Source organism: Calidris pugnax, unplaced genomic scaffold (assembly GCF_001431845.1).
Source record: "Calidris pugnax isolate Ruff unplaced genomic scaffold, ASM143184v1 scaffold44, whole genome shotgun sequence".
NCBI classification, from domain to species: Eukaryota; Metazoa; Chordata; class Aves; order Charadriiformes; family Scolopacidae; genus Calidris; species Calidris pugnax.
This window is the reverse complement of record NW_015094506.1, coordinates 43,930,598-43,949,546: the sequence shown is the minus strand read 5'-3', so window position 1 is coordinate 43,949,546 and position 18,949 is coordinate 43,930,598. Positions and strand designations below refer to the sequence as shown.

General features: G+C 38.1%; 1 protein-coding gene across 1 annotated transcript in view; it reads right to left on the bottom strand.

Annotated features, from left to right (window-relative positions):
- Window positions 1-18,949, bottom strand: part of COG5 (component of oligomeric golgi complex 5) — a 188,214-nt gene that overhangs the window by 15,470 nt on the left and 153,795 nt on the right. The window contains exons 16-19 of the mRNA XM_014963365.1: window positions 7,539-7,649; window positions 6,232-6,294; window positions 5,323-5,426; window positions 3,509-3,746 (exon numbers count right to left, since the gene is read on the bottom strand). Of these exons, the coding sequence (XP_014818851.1) occupies window positions 3,509-3,746; window positions 5,323-5,426; window positions 6,232-6,294; window positions 7,539-7,649 (516 nt within the window). The remainder of the gene's footprint in view (window positions 1-3,508; window positions 3,747-5,322; window positions 5,427-6,231; window positions 6,295-7,538; window positions 7,650-18,949) is intronic.

Here is an 18,949-nt window from a genome sequence, read left to right as displayed (position 1 = left end):
CTATTAATAAACAGTTGTTTTTCTGTATCAGCTTACAAACTTCACGTAGCAGACTACTAATTTCCATGCCAAATATTACTGTAGATTCCTCACTTCTAAATAAATTTCTCAACTGATCGTGCTTATATTTCATTCTTTGCTGCATTGTCCAGCACTTCCACTGGGTTTTAGGAAGGCCTGAGCTCTAAGCCACCAATCCCAAAGTGTGCCTAAGTTTAAGTGCTGTAAGAACTCTGAATACCAAGCAAGTTAAAGGGTCCCCTGGAGAAGAACTGGCACTCCCATGAAATATAAATGTTTAAAAACCATCAGGGCTTGCTGCCTTGATGCCTCCAGGAAAGCATTTTTTTTTCAGTCAGACTAGTGCAGAATTAAAAAGTGAAATTTGGTATTACATATGTGAACATTGAATTATAGTCATCTTAAAAATACAAAAACAAACGAAAACACACCAATCCAGGAGTGAACTGAAAAGTAATCTTGTGCAATTGACTGCGTAAACACTGAGAGCATGAAAAGGGGTGAATTCAGCCTGTAGACTGGGAATATTTCAAACGATGAGAGTCCCAAGGAACAGCACAGTATGTGATAATAACCTTGCAGTGCTGCAGACATTTTCTAGGGCTTAAAATTTTCTGTGTTCCTGTAAGCACTGATCTTTATGAAATCATATTAATGACATTCAGACATATTTCAAGCCTATCTCTGTTTCAAGCCAAGCTCTGTTTACAGCTGCCATGCTAGCACACACCTAGTCTTACTGCTGAAGTACCTGTAATGCACGAGATAGCAAAATGCAATACTGACACTAGAAACAGGATAAGACAGAGAATTCAACAGAATTACAGCAATATTTCCTAACTGCATAAGTAGCTGAGCCTTACTCAAGAAAACTGGCTGTTGTGCACCTCACCAAACCCAGTTCTGAACGAAGAGAACTTGAAGCCTCAGTTTTCCCCCTTCTGTGTAGACACCTGTTGTTTTGAGGCAACTTATCAGTAAAACACATTTCCAGTGCAAGAATTTTCAAATCTGACTCTCAGCCAAAGCTATTCTGCTGAGTATAAGGCAGCTGTAACTCTAACTCCGAGTGCCCTGAAAGAAATGTGCACAAGCACATGAGATACCCAAAATATGATGCAACCCAAGATTATTTGACTTACTGCTTGTATGTTTATCATAGAACCTCAAAGTAACCAAAGCTTCTGCCCAGGTCTTTTGCTTGCAAGTAACCCCAAAACACCAACAGGAGTTCTAGATCTCAGAAGCCAGTTTTAAGGAGGAAAATGTAACCCTTTTTGAGTACAGAAAATTCAAAATGACTCTACAAGGCAGAGCACAAGTAAAAACAGTTTATAAACAAACCTCCTCCTACACACACAGTCTTCCCAGGCAGGTCCTTTCCTTCAGGTTTGGCTTTAGTCCAACAATGCAGTGCCTTTCTGGGACTGAAAAAAAAACCTTGCACACAGCATTTGTGGCTATTTGGAAAAGTTTACCCTTCCCCTTAGGCCAACAGCCCAACTAAATACTTGCTCCCTGCTCTCCTCAGCCCAAAGCAGCAGCAATGTCTCCTTCTCTTTGTCTTTTCTTCAACAAAGCCCATGGAAATGAACTGAGTGCTGCTCAGGATTACAGCCACATTTTGGTGAATATGCCCAGGATTCCTAGCCAGGCCAGAGTAACTACAACCTCCCCAGTGTGGCCACCAGGAGATGGCATCACGGACATGTGCCCAAAACCCATCAGGTTTTTGGGAGGGGTAGACACAACCCGGAAGACATGTAAGGATATAAGGCAGTCTCCATACACAAAATGTTTTCAGTCCTTTTTCTGTTGTCCTGAGCAACAGGATACAGCGTCCAGGCCACTCTGGGCACTACAGCCCCTGTGCAGCCTGGGACCCACTAAACAGCTCTGTGCAGAGATGCTCAAAGGCACAGAGTGAGTGCTGAGGCGGCTCTATGGGGCTGGTTTGACACAGCTAGCTCTTGTCTTAAGCCCATTTTTAAACAAGCCAAAAATATGGTGCAATGTGAAGATGAGTAAAACACAAGGCAGCCCCCAGATGCAGCAACAGTTGAAGGCAGGAGACAAGAATTAATTCAAACCCTATTCTTTTTCTTCCACAGTACAAAAGAAGAGAAATCTTATCTTCACACAGTTGTCCGTTCAGGAGTTATACTCAGCACAGTGGGGAAGAACATGCAAATCCCCCTACAGTCGGATGAAAATGTACCTTCATTTTTCACTTAAAAGGCAGCCCGTGTCAGAATGAGAAAAATAAGTGTTTAAAAAAGATAAATGAGTGATATTTTTAGTATTATTATAATAGGTGCTTAGATCAGATGCTCTTTACTGTAGAATTAGGTGGAAGATATTTCCCAAATTCATAGAACTTACTTTAGTATTGCAGCATAAATTACAAAAAATATCTATATTCCTTACAGAGCAGGAGTCAAATGTCCTTTTTTCTCCAATTTTCTGCCATTGTCTTCAAAATAGAGAAGGGAACAGAACCTTCTCACTGAAAGCAATTGAAATCTTCCCCTTAACTTCTGTGGTTAAAGGTTGATTTGCTACTTTTGAGTAATGAATAAAAAAACCTTACTCAGGAGTATGTAACGCACAGGCAAACGATACAAAGCAGCTACGAACAGGCGCGGAGAGGGCAGTGATTCCTCTGTCCCTGCCTTCCTCTCCTGCCTTAGTTACCTACCAGCCAAAAGCAGCACTGGAAATGCAGACAGCTGGTGTGACCCCCTTTCCTGCTTGGGTAATAACAACAGGGACGCTCAGACCAATCTAGTGGATGCCTGTATTCTATGGCAAGTTAATCACACAGTATTACTATTGACAAATTAAATTTCAATATAGTAGATAATACAGACAGGTAGTGGATATTAATCTGGCAATTTTTGTTGTGTTTTAGCACGGTGTAGGAGCTAGGTAAAGCTGAGAGGCAGGTAAGTCTATCAGGTCACGAAGAGAATCCCACAAAGAAAACTGCCCTTCTGTTACCAAAAGGGCAGTTCTTCCACAGGATATTGCTATGTCTTTAGCTTGTCTCCTACACTGCAAGGCAGCTGAGTTAGCGATTAACCACTGTGGGCACTGTGATATATGAAGTGATTAAGAAAGTGACACACCATTTCATTAGGAGAGAGAGAAAGAATGAAGTGAATGAATGATGGCAAATGATGGATGTACCGAAGAGGTCAGGCAAGTGGGATAAAATGTCAAGATGTAGCTGAATTTAAATGCAAAAGTCACTTGATAGGAAGCTGTTACATCTCCCTGAATGTGCCCTTACAGTGATGAGCGATCTTCAACTACTCAGTAGATGCATTTCTCAGGATAGAGCATCTCATGTGAGAGGATGTTTAGAACTGGAACACACTAATCTCTAGAACTGCCTGTTTATACTTTGATGGGGGCAAAAGCATTGATACTTTTCAGTGAACACAGTGGAGTAACAGCAAAAGGCAGGAATCAGTATTAAGGGTACCTGTGCAAAATCAGCTGCAAGTCGCATCTTCCCACCTTCACCGAGGGGCCTTATTAGACTGGCATTGCGAATGAAAAGTTCAATTGCTCTTTGAGCCATGGCTTCAGTGTTATCAAAGACGAAGTCAAAACACTCAAAATGTCTGAAGTAGTCGCTCATGACTCTTGCTATAAAACCCTGTAGTTCTTTCATGTACAGAGAACAAGGGACATCTGGTTTTCCTGAGCTGGATAATGATCTGGAAAAAAAAAAAAAAAAAAAAAAAAAAAAAAAAAAAAGGGGAAAAGCTAAATTACTCTTTGGAAAAAGAAAAGGGAAAAAGGAAAAAGGGAAAAAGGAAAAGGAAAAAGGAAAAGGGAAAAATAAAGAAAAGAAAGGGAAAAAGGAAAAAGGGGAAAAAAAGAAAAGAAAGGGAAAAAGAAAAGAAAGGGAAAAAGAAAAGAAAGGGAAAAAATAAAAAAGAAAAAAAAAAAAAAAAAAAAGAAAAGAAAAAAGAAATGGGGACAGCTAAATTCATCTTTAAAACACAACCAAAACCTATTGGATTCTTTTTAATTTTTTTCATACCCCACGAAGTCATGTCATGAATTGCAGAGTCTCATTTCTGCTCAGAATAAAGAGCGTGTAGCGCTCTCTGAAACTAGTCAAAAAATATCTCTTTATCAGTCATTCCCATCCTAACAAGATAAAGGAAATCACCCCACTCCTACCCAACTTGCAGAGCCTCCACCAGTTTGGAGCCTAAACCTCAAATCCAGCCCCTAAATTTAAATATCCCAGCTGTTGATTTGAAACTCTACTAATGGATCAGAAAACACAAGCACGTATCTCAGGGTTACTAGTTTAGCCTATCCCAAACCTGTTCTCTGTCTGGAAATAGTTTCCTAGATTCTTCCAAACCCGGGATTATAAAGTCAATCTAATTATCGCAGAAGCAGCACAGAAGCTACAGGACACGGAAATCAATCACTTTTCTCTTTCTTTGAATCACAGTCAGGCAAAAGAGCCCTTCCAAACTCGGGAACCTGAGCAACAGGCTGTCTAACAAAACTTAGCCTTTGGCTGGAATCAGTTTGTCCACCTAGAAAGGTATTTTGCTAGTGGTGGCAAAAGAAAGATGGAGAGGGCAAAATATTGTTTCAAAAAAAAAAGTCAAAAGGAAAATTTAAAACACTTCTGAAAATACAGTATTTTCAGTGAATTTCCAAGACAGAAAATAGAACATCTGATGATGATATAAGCGATGTCAGAACAGAGATAACAACCAAAATAACACTCAAGAAGGAAGTCTCAATTATAGATTTTTAGGACTCAAGATCTTTGCAGATAAAGAATACTGGAAATTTTAATTAAAACACTCTGGGAATATAGCATAATACACTAAATCTGAGCTTTCAATAAAGGATATTTTTTCAACCATTTCTTCTTTAATAATATTTTTGAAAATTTTCTGTGTGATTTTGGTTCAGAGGTTATATACTTTATTTTCAGAAACAAGACTATTGACAGTTTTTAAGACTGTCCACAAAAAATAAGTTTCCACAGCAAAAGCTGGCTTTATTTTTCTATTTAAAATGTATTTTACTCAACAGTAAAAAAAAAAAAGGGGAGGGGAAGAAGACAGATGCTACCTGCTTAATTTGTTTCAATAGATGGGTGTAATTTTGCTTTCTGTGTTCACTGACCATAAAAGCATTCCCTTCTCAACAAACAAGTGCTCTTGCTCCAAGGACATTGTGGCAATAACCATCTATTATGCATATGCAGGACATCTTACTAAAGCAACGGTAAATTTAAAAAATATTCCTAGTTACCCAGAAAAGTCTTCCTGGTGCATAGTGATGATAATAGCTTCTACCGAATCTCCTACAGAGTTCAGTAACGGTTGAACAGCACTACCCATTAGATCATGGACTGCCTAAAATAGAATAAGAAAAAGGCAGAAGTAAGGAAACAGAAACTAGAAGCATTTGCATTTTGACACCTCAAAAATACCTTGACAAACAGTTCATTTCAACAGCGCTTTTTATTATTCTGCATTAGAAACTGCTAAATAGAAGGACAAAAGATAACATTTCTCTTTAATTGATTTTACCAGTAAAGTACAGAAATAAAGCTGTTTACTACTTGTATATAAAGCCTTCCTTCAAAACGGTGCACCGCAATCTGGCATTCCTGGTTTGTAAATGTGTGTGTGTTGGTGGCCACACTTGGTTCAGCTGTTTGTTCCCCAGACACACCAGCTGCCCTTCGTTCCTCTGCACACAACCCCTCCCAGGGCAGTGCACAGCAGGACAGATGTGGACAGATGTCATCCACAGAGGGCTGCATGGCCAACCACATCGACCCCCAGAACAGCACCAGGTAGCACAAAAATCGTAATTTTATGCGTGTGTCAGAGAGGATAAGGGGGTGAGGAAGGATCCAGTTATTGCTGTGTGAATGCTGCAGAGAAAGACAGTTATTTTCACAGTCAGATGACATCTGGGTTCTGACCATTACAGGAATATTCTTGAATATAAACGCTACTCAAGCAGTGATTTGGCACGTGAAACATATACGTACCTGCAGATACAATAAAATATAAATCTCAGAATATTTTGATACCTTTGACTACCATATGCTGACACATAATAATACAAGGGAAAACAAGTGCCTATTTAAAGTGTAACAAACAAAGCAAAGCTCAGCCCTCTCCCTGCAGCATATGCACATTCAATTACCTTTAAGGCAGTTGTGACTGTTTGCTCAGCAGCTGCTGGAAATGAGCTCTGACTGGTAATGACCTAAAAATTTTAAAGTAATTGTGAATAGTCAACATTCAGCAAATTATTAGAATCCATAACATTCAATTTCATTTAAAAACATACTGAGTTATCTTTAGTAATGAGTGGTTTACATTGGTATAGATAACTATTAAATGTGTTTTATACAGACAGAATTTTCAATGTACCAGTATGGGTCCTTTGCTTTCAAATTTCCTATGGACTCTGCTTCTGCCTTGGCAAAGAAATGATTCATTTGAGTTCAGCTGAAATTTAAGTGAAGGGTTAACAGAATCAGAATAAAAATAAACAGTGTATTCTCCCACAGCCAAGTAGAGAATTTATGGAGAACTACAGAAGCAGCTCTCTGGGAAATATTTGAAAGAATGGTTGTTCTTTCTCAGTATTATGACTATTATAATACTACATGTTAAATAGCTGTTTATGTACAGCTACAACAATATTAGAATTGAAAGTCAAGGAATGATCTGAAGGAATATTCTACTAATTTCCTTACAGTTATGAACATGCCATACAATAGTATTTTTAAGCCCGATAAGTACTGAACTCAAAAACTGAATCATATCAGATCTCCCTCCAACACTAAGGCACATGAGGTTCATTACTAAATACATCAGAGAAAGCAGACTTAAAAGTTGATCTACCATCTGTTTGCAAAATCCAAGCAAATTTTATAGGGTTTTTAGCAGTTTTTAACATTCTTTAAACATATCCAGAGTCAGGAGTACTCATGATCTTTTTTCTAATCAGGCTAGGATTTAAAGACGATTAACTACAACTAACACTATATCTGTTTGTTTTAATTTACTGTGTAACCATTGGCATCACTAAGCCAGTAAATTTGAATTATTCATAGCTTTGCTTAGTTGTGAAAACATTTCCAGGCCAGACTTTGGTCACAGCAACAACACGCGGAGATATTTGTGAGGTGCTGTTTTTTCTGGTTTCACCCCTTCTTTCCCCTTTTCAGTTTGGCCACAATCGTGTGAAAGCAGTGAGGGTGAGATGCGATTATTCTGTACAGACACATCTTTCACTCCTCTTCTAATGTTGACAATTTGCCATGTCATAGTGCTTACAAGAGCCAACCAAGTCTCAAAGAGTTGTACAAATGCACAGCAAGGTGCAGCTCAACCCCAAATTGGGCTGCATTTGTCAGAGTTCTCATCAGCTAATGGGGAATATGCATACGATAGAGCAATGAAAACATTATGGCAAGAAGAGAAACACCAAAGGAAGCCTACCTTCAGAACGGATTGGTGCAGTTTGTATAATGAATTAACCACAGCCACGTTCCTCCGCTGTCCCTCTGTGAGCGGCCCAATCACCTGGCTGGCATCTCCTTGAGTAGACAGCTGCAGTGATTGCAGAAATTGTTAAAACAGTACCAACTCTTTAAATAGTGCATCACTGCAAAATTATAGTAAACTAAACTTAGACCATGGCAGAAAGCCATAGGTCTGCAGTACAAATGCTGTTCCATTTAACTCCTGTCTTGATTCATATGATTTCCATCTCCAGACAATACAAACTGAAACGGGAACAGTAACCGTGTCAGACTGCTGTCTCAGTTCCCAAACCACAGCACTCAGACACTGATCTCTTGAAGATACCTAGTCCCAGCACAACTTCAACTTTGTAATTTAAGAATCAGGTCAAGTCACATACCCAAGGATGCAATATAAATGAGCAGCAGCAGAACATAAAGGGTATGCTTTTCTGTACCTTCTCAGTCCTTACTTTTGACAACCATTCAAGCCTCCCCTTAAAAACTCTGTTTCTTCAAATAGATTGCTTACAGCTTTTTACATATTAATGCCTTGCAATCAACAGGAAAATTGAACTGCGGAGACCAAAACTGCTAGTCCTGTCATGACAAAGGGTTCTATGCATCTATCCTTTAGCAAAAAGTAAAAAAAAAAAATTTCTTCATATTTAAACTCCTCAAAGTATGCATTTTTTATCATTATCCCGGAAATCAAAATTCCAGGGTGATACATAAATAGCAATTAACTACACAGAACAGTCCCATAAGGATATCACAGCATATGTTTATAATTTAAAATAAAATGTAATTGGGAGGCAAGTGGAAATTTTCTTGTGCACTGAAAGCTGCAGAAATACAAAGCATTGACAAAAGGCTATGTGAATTCTAGAAGTACAACTAAATATTAGAGCAAGAACGGCTAATAATAGAAGGCTTTACTGAGATATAATTATCTGACTAGTTATCTATATTTCAGGATACAAAATTATCCTCCAGGAAACTCCCGAGGATGCCTAGCTCCGAAAGTCTCTCAGTAAAAATATATTCAACTCATTGAACAAGTCATCAAGAGATTTTTATGAAGTGTGCCTTTAAACGCAGTTGTAGGAAAGAAAGCTCCTAAACTAAAACTGAGCACAGTAACAACTGTTTAAAAACAAAAAGAACAAACATAACACAAATTTTTTTAAGTTATGGGCAACAGTGAATCTTTACTAGTGAAAGTCTATTCCTGTACTTCCCATTGCTCCCACTCAGCATAAACACAGACACCGTGCAAGCAAAGTTATCTAGCATTTGCCAGCACTGCTAATAATGAAGTTTTAGACAAGTTCTTGCAAAGTCCTCAAACCAGGACACATAGGAACACAAATTTATTCACAACACGAAGCTGACAATATCAGTTCATTCCCCTTTCTTCAAATTTAGGGATTATTTCAGTACAAACATGTTTCTGAGACCTTTGCAGAGGGAAAAATCTTTCCCAATGTACCTTAAATTATTTGACACCAGAATGCGTCTTTAGGCTAGCTGACAACATGTCATCTCAGCATTTTCCTGCCTTACTGATGAGAACAGCCATGTGAGCTACATACATTTCTGTTTCCTTCCTGATATTTCCATTTGACAGACTTGACTGGTTTTAAGCATTCTGCTTGTCACACTTACACCTTCACAGATTAATAACAAAACAACTGTGCAGAGAAACATCCTGTCCACCCAGCTGACCACACTCCCAGATCCCGATACCCCTTTGTTCACACCTTTATAAGCCCCGCATAGACTATTCAACTCAGTTGGGTTTTTTCCACATTTACAACGATTAGACATAAAAGACAATACTTAGACAATAAAATTTTACATCCTAGACACTTAAATTTCACTTCCTTAGGATTCGCTGTAAATGTCTCACAATTTCTTTCTCTTAAACATTACGAAATCATCAAACTATGTCTCTTCTGCTGGTAGAAAAGCTTAACCAATAAGTAAAACAAATACAAGTATAAACATAAACCTTTTGCAGGAACAAGCAACTCTTGCAGTCAGTAACAGTGCACAGCAGCTTCACGGGTAAAGTCTAAAAATTACTTAAAAGTAACCTATCTTTTAAAATTGTTTACCATATTAAATTCCCTAAAATTAATCAATTTGAACTTTACTAGATGCGTTGATCCCTTCTATATCTTAAAATAAAATCACTGGTCTAAAAAAATAAGGCTTGGAAAACTCAACTCTTGTAACTAGTGGCAGGAACTGGGCAGCCCAGGGCTCCCTAGGACTGCTTCTCCTGGAGGTGTGACATGGGAACACCTGGCACCTCCATATGCTGGTGTGCTCTACCATCATGGGAACATCTGGCATCTACATGGCTAGGTGTGTCCTACCATCTACAGCAGAAGTCTCAGGTGGTCAACCCCATCTCTTGCTGTTACCACAATGATTTCTATGACCTTACCTAGAGGAAATAAGGTTCCACACTGAGGTCTGATCAACAGGGTTCACGTACATACGCTTTGCCACTGGCATATATCTGCATTTCAGGTATTTTATCACTATCCCAGTGACTCAGACTCAACTCTTGACACCTCTATTATCCATTGTACAATCATGCATCCAGGTAGGAAAATGCCATCATTGTGTCCCCCGACTTCAAACAAACTATGCTTATGGCCCATTCACATTAGACACAAATCACCTCTCAATTTCTTTTCCATCATACCTGGTTTTATCAATGACTCACATTCAATAGCATTCATATACATATATTCACATATAGCAAGTACTTTTGAAGTTCTGTGCGGGACACAGCTTATGCATTTAAGCACAGTGGTAATGTAATTCTTCCTCTGTTATCTGCCCACTGGGGATTGCACTGTGTACATAGTTTAAGTCAAACAAGTGTGAAGCCTGGCCACATCCACTCAGATGAAAGACACAGTACAAGGGCCTTCTTTTTGATGAGTGTACTAGAGATAAAATCTGATACCTTTTTAAACAGTTAGATTTATCCAGAAATACTAAAGCCCAGGAGGGTGAATTTATGCTAAGCAGAAATCAGAAGGACAGAAGGGGTGACTTCATCCCAAATCAGAATCTATTTTGGGAAAGAAACAACTAAAAAGACAAAGCTTAGCTGCAGAACCATATCTCATCTCCAGGGAACCACCAGTCACCCTGGGAGTTGGTCTGGCTTGAGCCTGCTATCTGAAAAGAAAACAGAGGAAAAGAAACCATGCTGAAGCCAGACCTGAACGAGCAGTAATAATCATAGAAACGCAGAATACCACGTTGTATGGGACCTCTAGGATCATCTGGTCCAACCTTTCATGGCAACAGCACGGTCTAGGCAAGATGGCCCAGTGCCCTGTCCAGCTGAATCTTAAAAGTGTCCAATGTTGGGGAACATTTCCCTGGGGAGATTATGCCAATGGCTGACTGTTCTTATTGTGAAAAATTTTCCTCGTATCCAATTGGAATCTCCCCAGAGGTAACTTGCACCCATAATGCAGACTGTAACTGTTCCACTTTTCTGTAACTGTCTTCAAGTAGAGCAATTGATTTCTTACAGTCTTCACTTCAGTTGGGTAAACTGTTTCCACTTTTACCTCGAAGCCTGTCCACTATTTACAGCAATTTCACGGGCACTAGCAAAGCACAGGCACCCCATTCCCCAGCAAGTGGCCAGTTTTACAATGGTGACACACCAGGACGAGCTCCCTTTGCTAACAGGAGTTGCCAGCACATGAGATGCCAGTGAGGAAGAGAAGAATAAGGAAGAGAAGTCTCCCACCAGTGAATATTAGCCAGGACTTTTGTATCATGCATCCAGGCAGTAGGACAAGGGCTGTGTCTTGTGGTACCCTCAAGAATTTGAACACGAGCTTCTGCCCCACACAGCACTTCAAGAAAACTCAATGGGCACTTGTTAAACTACAATGAGGAAGAAACACGGAGCTACTGCTTTTCTGACATGTATACGAGGACATTCTGTAAGGTCAGAGGTTGGAATTTGCAGGTTCAATCCAACAGCTGGCTATTCAAAGATAGCTGGCTGGAAGACTTTTTTTTTCTTCAAATCTAATTCAACAGAATCTGAGGACTAAGAAGCAGATTACATTGTTTACTGAACAAAAAAAGACACTTGTGGAAGTTGATACACAAAAAATGTGTCACAAAGAGGAAAAAGCTGACTGAAGGCCAATCTGACTTGCTTCAGCCTGACATGGTTGAAAAATTGCAAGCCATAACCGGCACTGTGCTCTCAATAAATTCAGAACTCCTTCTGGAAAATAGTCTCTTTTAGTTTATACCCTTCAGTACACTGACGTGGTTACGGTGCTTCACCTGCAGAGAGTACAGGTGCCTCATATAGGGTCAGTAAGTTGCACAATGCAGAAAATTTCTGGAATGATTCACCTGACCACATGCAGAAAACCACATATGTAAAAATGTAGAGAAATAAGCACATTATTGAATAACTAATCCAGCTTATTTTCGAGACCCTGCTTTAGGGAGAGAGCAAATGCGTCCTGTATGCACCCATTTCCCCCTGCTAACTACAAAGGGAATCTGAAGCAGTACCGCAGACACGCACAAGTGTCTACACTGCCTGAAGTCGTCAGGTGAATTCTCACCCTATAAATGTATTTGCGCCCCTTTGCATGGGCTCGCCTTGGGAATACGTCATGGAAAAAACTAGCACAAGTGTTCCGGATTTTACACTTTTTCTATGTTTAATACCTAAGAACAGACATGTAATTTGACAGCATGGATCTGATCTCACATGTTGAGACATGCGCTGTGATAAGATTGCTTTCAGTTTAAATTCCTGTTTTCACCACAAAGTAATGAATGTAGAATTTAGATTAGGACATGAATCAAATCATCAGTTCTCCCTCGGGTTATAAAAAATGCTAACTGAGTTTGTCTTTTTCTTGAAGAAAAGCTCAGACTACTGATACATCTTTTCCTATAATTTGTTTAGTGTTTCAAAGTGACTAACTTCCCCTCTTTCAACAGGTGGCAGCTCAGAAGAGACACTCACTGATTTGCGAACGAGTTTGTTACCATTCCCTTCACAGACTGAACATTTTGTGAAAAAGCTCAGTTTCACGCTTAAGTAGCTAAGATCTTGTGTACATCCTTATTGACAGTTTTGGAAAACCTCATTTATTTGATTTCTCTACTCTAAAACAGCCTCAGCAAAGTCACCCTCTAAAGAACAGGGAACAGCATCATAATTTAGGAGGAGTATGGAGAAGATTTTAAATCAAAATAAGACAAAAGTAGCACCTCTCAACAAAGCCTTTGATCTAACTCTAGGATCACGCGACTAATGTGTTTTGATAGCACAAATTGAACTCCAATTGTCAAGCTGACATTTTCAGGAATAAATACATTCCTAATAGAGGCAGCTGATGTGGCCATACCTCTGGCAGAAAGCAATCAATCCATCTGGTACTTGGCCTCCTGCCTGATCATAACAACTTATTATAAAGCACAGAATCCATTTACAGAGTTTTTGAGTCAATAGGGCTCGGCCCCGGGATTTCTCCCATAAGCTACAAAGAATTGGGATGATTTACTATTAGGTTTAATGTTTTGCATACGGCAGAAGGAGCATTTTACAATCTCTTTCCACCTAAGAAACTCAAAAGTTTACTAGAATCAGCTTGCTCTTTTTGTAAAAATATGACACTGTTTAGCAGAAAAATCTATAACAATCTGAACTCCACTAGCTATGCCACCTCATATATTAGCTACTTAGAGGGCAATTTGCAAAAAAAATGAGACATAATTTAGAGGTTTGAAGTGTAGGATTTGAATGAATGTGTCAGCACAGATAAGGTCCTTGACAGATGAGGATAAATTAAAATGAATGTTCTGCTTTAAAAAAAAAATCAACTAAAATTTAAGAATAAATCATAAATAAGAATTTATGTTCTTAGAATGACTTCTAATTTTGCAAAGAAGATAAAATATTTCAAGATATGAAGGAAGAAATAAGCTGTGAGTTCAGGCAATACCTTAAAATATACATAAAAACACATATATTGCACCCTCAGGACATTCTTGTAGCTTCCAGAATATCTCTTCTTTTTTTTCTCTTAGCTTCCCCAGAAAAACAAAAATTTTATATTCTAGGAACACAGAAATGGAGCTCTATGGTGAAGGCATTCAAAATCTTATAAAACCCACAATCATTATTTTGGGAAGAAAAATTTGAAGGAACTGTTAAGTCCTTGACCAAGAAAAAAGACGGAACATCATGCTCATACTATTCATGCTAGAACAACAGCAATCACCGAACCATTCCCTTGGGGCATTTCTGTTTTGTTCTGTGCTGGTTTTTGGTCTTGTTGGTTTTTTTTTTTGTCTTCCTTAATATTTTCAAAAGCAGAAGAAATGGAAGGAAAACAGTAAATGGTCTTTCAGCAACAGAAAAGACAGGATTTAACTCTAAGTCTTCGAATCATCTGAGAAGAAAAGCACTGTACAAAATAATCAAAAGTCAGTAACGGTTCATGGACACTAAATAATGAGATGCTTTAAAACAACTCCGCTATCAGAAAGGACCTAAAAACAGTTCCTTTAAGGAATCTCAGAGAATCCTAAACCTGAAGCACTTGGAATATTTTCTCAACTTCCAAAAGTTATGCCCCTTGTATTTGACATTTTCTCAGACTCAAGTTTATCCAGTTAGCCCGAATCTGAGGAGGATTTCAAGGACAACATGTGTTGATCCTAATACCTCTGATTGTAACTGTTTACTGAATTTTTCATGCTTGCCAAATTAATGAGAATGATTAATCATATTTTATGTCATCCCAATAGCTGTTGGTCCCAACCAGCTACTGAGAATGCATCTCCAGAGGTGAAGTGCAGACATCCATCCCCAAGACACGTGAGATGGGTCCAGTGTGATTGGACGATATTCACCTACACATAAAATATAATAAACTTATTTAATTGCCATCTGCTTTTTTGGTATCAAGTCCAGGCGTTAATTGAGATCAGAATAATTCTACCCTGCAGAAGGTTATAAATGAGGTTTACGTTGTTCAACTCTCATTAGAGTTGTGTCATGGTTTTTGGTTGGGATGAAGTTGACTTTCTTACTAGCAGCTGGTACAGTGCTATGTTTTGGATTTGGGATGAAAATCGTGTTGGTACAACACTGATGTTTTGAGTTGTTGCTAAGCTCTCAAGGCCTCTTCTGCTCCTCACTCTGCCCTGCCAGTGAGCAGGCTAGGGGCGCGCAAGGAGTTGGGAGGGGACACAGTTGAGACAGCTGACCCCAAGTGACCAAAGGGCTATTCCATACCATATGACATCACGCTCAGCACAAAAGCTGGGGGAAGAAAAAGGAGGGAATGTTCGAAGTGATGGTGTTTGTCTTCCCAAGTAACCATTACACGTGATGGAGCCCTGCTTTCCTGGGGATGGCTGAACACCTGCCTGCCTGTGAGAAGTAGTGAATGAATTCCTTGCTTTGCTTCGCTTGCATGCGTAGCTTTTACTTTACCTATTAAACTGTCTTCATCTCAACCCACAAGTTTTTCCTCACTTTCACTCTTCTGATTCTCTCCCTCATCACAACTGTGGAGATTGAGAGAATGGCTGTGTGGTTCTAGCTGCCAGCTGGGGTTAAATCATGACAATTTGATCCCAAATTGCAAAATTCCAAAGCCTTTACCATATATATTATATAATATATATATCAACATATATTTAACCAAATCCATTTATGAATCATAGAATTTAATTTGGTATGAAATAACTTAGAGCACACGATAACAAAATACTGTAAGGATTGTGCAATCTTGCTCTTTTTCTACCTGTTAGCAAAATTATGTGCTAAATCTAGAGAAGTCTTTTAACTGCTTTCCCAGCAAGATAAAACTAAGTACATAGTACTCTCAAAACCAGCCTTTTATCCTTGGATGATTTTTTCTGGAGTTTAGCCAGTATGTCTTAAAAAAAAATAAGAATCACACATTTGTTATGTGAGTCACGATCTAACCAGCAAAAGACAACATGAGAATGAAGAAAACGTTTCATGAAGTTATTTTTTAATGCAACTTTCTCCTCTATATTTTTAATTCAATTTTTAAAAGCTTAAACTTAAAAGTCACTTTAAAAAGTGACTTCTCAGTTAGACATTTCTAAGTATTCACTGACCAATATAAGTAGCTTCCTAATGACTGCTTTAACAAAACTCTTTTGATCTTTCCATAAAAAAAATAAATCACAATACCTTAGCTGACTTTTGATTGTTTTTAAATTATACCTACTGCCATCTTTAGCTTTTATTACTGTGCAGTGAAATAGTAATTATTCTGAAATTATTTTAGTATATAATAGCCTCCCACATATTCTATTTAAATACCTATTAATGAATTCCTTTAATATGCCAAATATTGAATTCGTATTTTTGGGTTCTCTCATTTAAATAGCACAGATACAAGTTTTTCAATGACAGTAACACCATGTCTTGAAGGTATTGGTATAATACAATTAATTCATGTATCTCAAAAAGAATTGGGGAAAATATAATCTTTCACATTACTTACACCATTGTAACTGACCTGTTAGTTACAGAAAACCTTTCCTGAAGTGTCATTTCACTAGTGTTCTTGACGATTTGTGAGCTTATTACATTTCATACTTCCATCTGAAGTTCACAATATTCGACATTTAGACAGGAGGACTAGATACATTTCCCTGGAACTGTCAGACATATCTCATTGTTGGAATATGTCCTGAATAGTGATTCACCCGCAAATGAAAGCTCACAATTCAATATAACACCATCTAATACCAGACATGGATTAATTCTTGTAAGACCACATAATAAAAAAGGCAATCAGAAATTCACTTTATGTCCTTACAATGAGAATTCATCATGCTTTTCAATTCAAAACCATCACAGGCCTCATAAATTTGCTGGAGTTTAAATCTGGTGCCAAAATTTCAATGCATGAACAGTATTTTCCCTTCACTGGAAGAATTTGATTCCAGGAAATCTTGTCTCTCTCCCTCTCCGCTCTGTTCTCCCCTACTTGGTTGAATTATTCAGATAGCTAAATTTAGCTATGTCAGATAGAGTATGGGTGGACAAAAAAACAACAACGCAGATACTCCAAACCACATAGTTATGTCAGCAAATATCAATAAACATCCTAACGGAGACGCAGCTCATATCAGTTTTCTTGCTAGTATAGCATATTTCATTTGGGGAACTTGAATAACGTGAGCAAACCAATGTTTTTGGGTAGCGTAAGGTATATTTCTCCTTAGGAATACGTATGACAAAAGCCAGCCTAACAAATACTTTCCTCTTCATTTTTTTCATTTCCCTAAGAAGAAATCAGAATTACAGCCCTCCTAGATCAACAGCTCTTGCAACACGTTACGGATATTTTTCCTTGCCACTAGGCAGACAGAGGCAAAACCAACAGAGAACTTGTTTAGTCCAGCCCCTCTCTGCCTTTTCCTAGTCAACCACTAAAGTAGAGACTGAAAGGTTCAGAAAAAAATCCTATCTCCACGAGTACTCAGAGAAACATAAGAACCAATCCTTCTCATCCAACTGTTTTATTATTGCAATGTTTTAACTTTTAAATCCCATTTTTCTTTGCATTTCTGCTTTTCTTAACAATTTCACTGATTGAGCCAAGATGTTCCAATGTAGTCTCTGGATCAGTTCTAATACACTTAGCCTTTTAGATTCTTGAAAAAAATACACCACTCACATTGCTAATAACCTAAATAACCAACTGAAAACATAAAGCTTATTTAAATCTTCGTTCCCCTGATCAAGCATGACAAATACTATGAAAATACCTTGTAAAGACACTGTCTCTTCCTCAGCTCAGAGTTTAAGCTGAATTAATTGTTGTTTTTCTATTCTACCTGGCTTTTTAGCATTTTCTTTCCTCATTGTCTTTATGGTAACAAGGTTTACAAACCAAGGAGAAGCATTAATACATTAGAGATTGTTTATAAACAGTAAAAATATAAACCAAGATCACTGCACATTTAATTTTGATTCTATGATTGAAGGCAGGCCAGCCAGTGTAATTAGCTCACTCCCCAGTTCATCTCACATTCAGTTCGGTTTAATGGAGTGAAATTCAGATGGAGTCAGAAACAATTACCGCAGCTGGTATCTCCCCAGCTTCTCACACAAATCTGAGAAACGTACACCATCGGATACTCGTACCCTACACTTAAAATGAGCCCTTTCTCAGTACGTTAGTAATTCTGATGCTTTCAATGCCTGAATAGCAGGAGATGATTCTATAATTGTAATCTCAGGAAGAGATCTTGGAAGACCTGTGAAGCCATAGCATGATAGAATTAAGCTTCAAAAACTACATCACCAAAGACAAACAGCAGACTATTTTCTATTGACTATCTTATTTCAGATGCATCATGAACCCACAAAGATGAAATCACACACACAAAAAAAATCAAGACTCATCTGCCACAATATCATAAATAGTTATGATGATGGGATGGATGTGCAGAAAGTTGAGATCTATTTTAAATCTCAGTAATTACAAACTAGTTTTTAAACATACTCAAAGGAAAGGATTGATTTTTTTTTCCAGAAAATTTAAAAGACAAAAATAAATTCTCTAGCGTAGCGCAGGATGAATATGGTCTGTTTTCTCACAGTCTGCCTCTTTAAATTCAAAACCCCTCCCAAATAATCTAATCCAATCTATTCTAAATGGCTAGCTAGTGGACCAGAGATATTTAATAGGCATATACTAATGCTGAATACCCACTAAAAGTGTAAAATTTAAAAGGTCATTAAGGGTAACTGCAAAGCCACTCAAGCAACACTAAAGAATGCAACAGTAGCTGAGGACGTAAGTGAAGCAGAATTTGGGATCTTGCACCTGCAAATCACAAGTTCAAATATAAACTGGATTGGAGGACAATGGGAGATAAGTTGTTTGTGTCAGTTTCAGTCCTAGTGGAAAGTGGGTATTTATTAAAACCTTTGCAATGTGTATCCCTGATGACAATCTTATTTGAAGCCTCAGGAAGGAGACCTGTGATTGAAAAGGTCTGAGAGAAGAAAAATTCATCTTTAAAAATGATTCCTATAGAGTGGAGACAGAGCACAATGGCAGGATTATGCACTGAGCCATACAAGTTTTGTGGGCAATACTAAAAATAATTTAAGAACAACTGCAGCAGAGCTGACTTTCCATTATATATATTTTGATGCTAATCTTATGTAATGCATTTGGTGCTGATCAGCATTACAAAGATCAGTGCTCTAAAAATATCTGAACATGACAGATAGATAGATGCTCCTCAGCCTATATCTCCATCCATTACATTCAATAAAAATAGAATATTAAATTACAG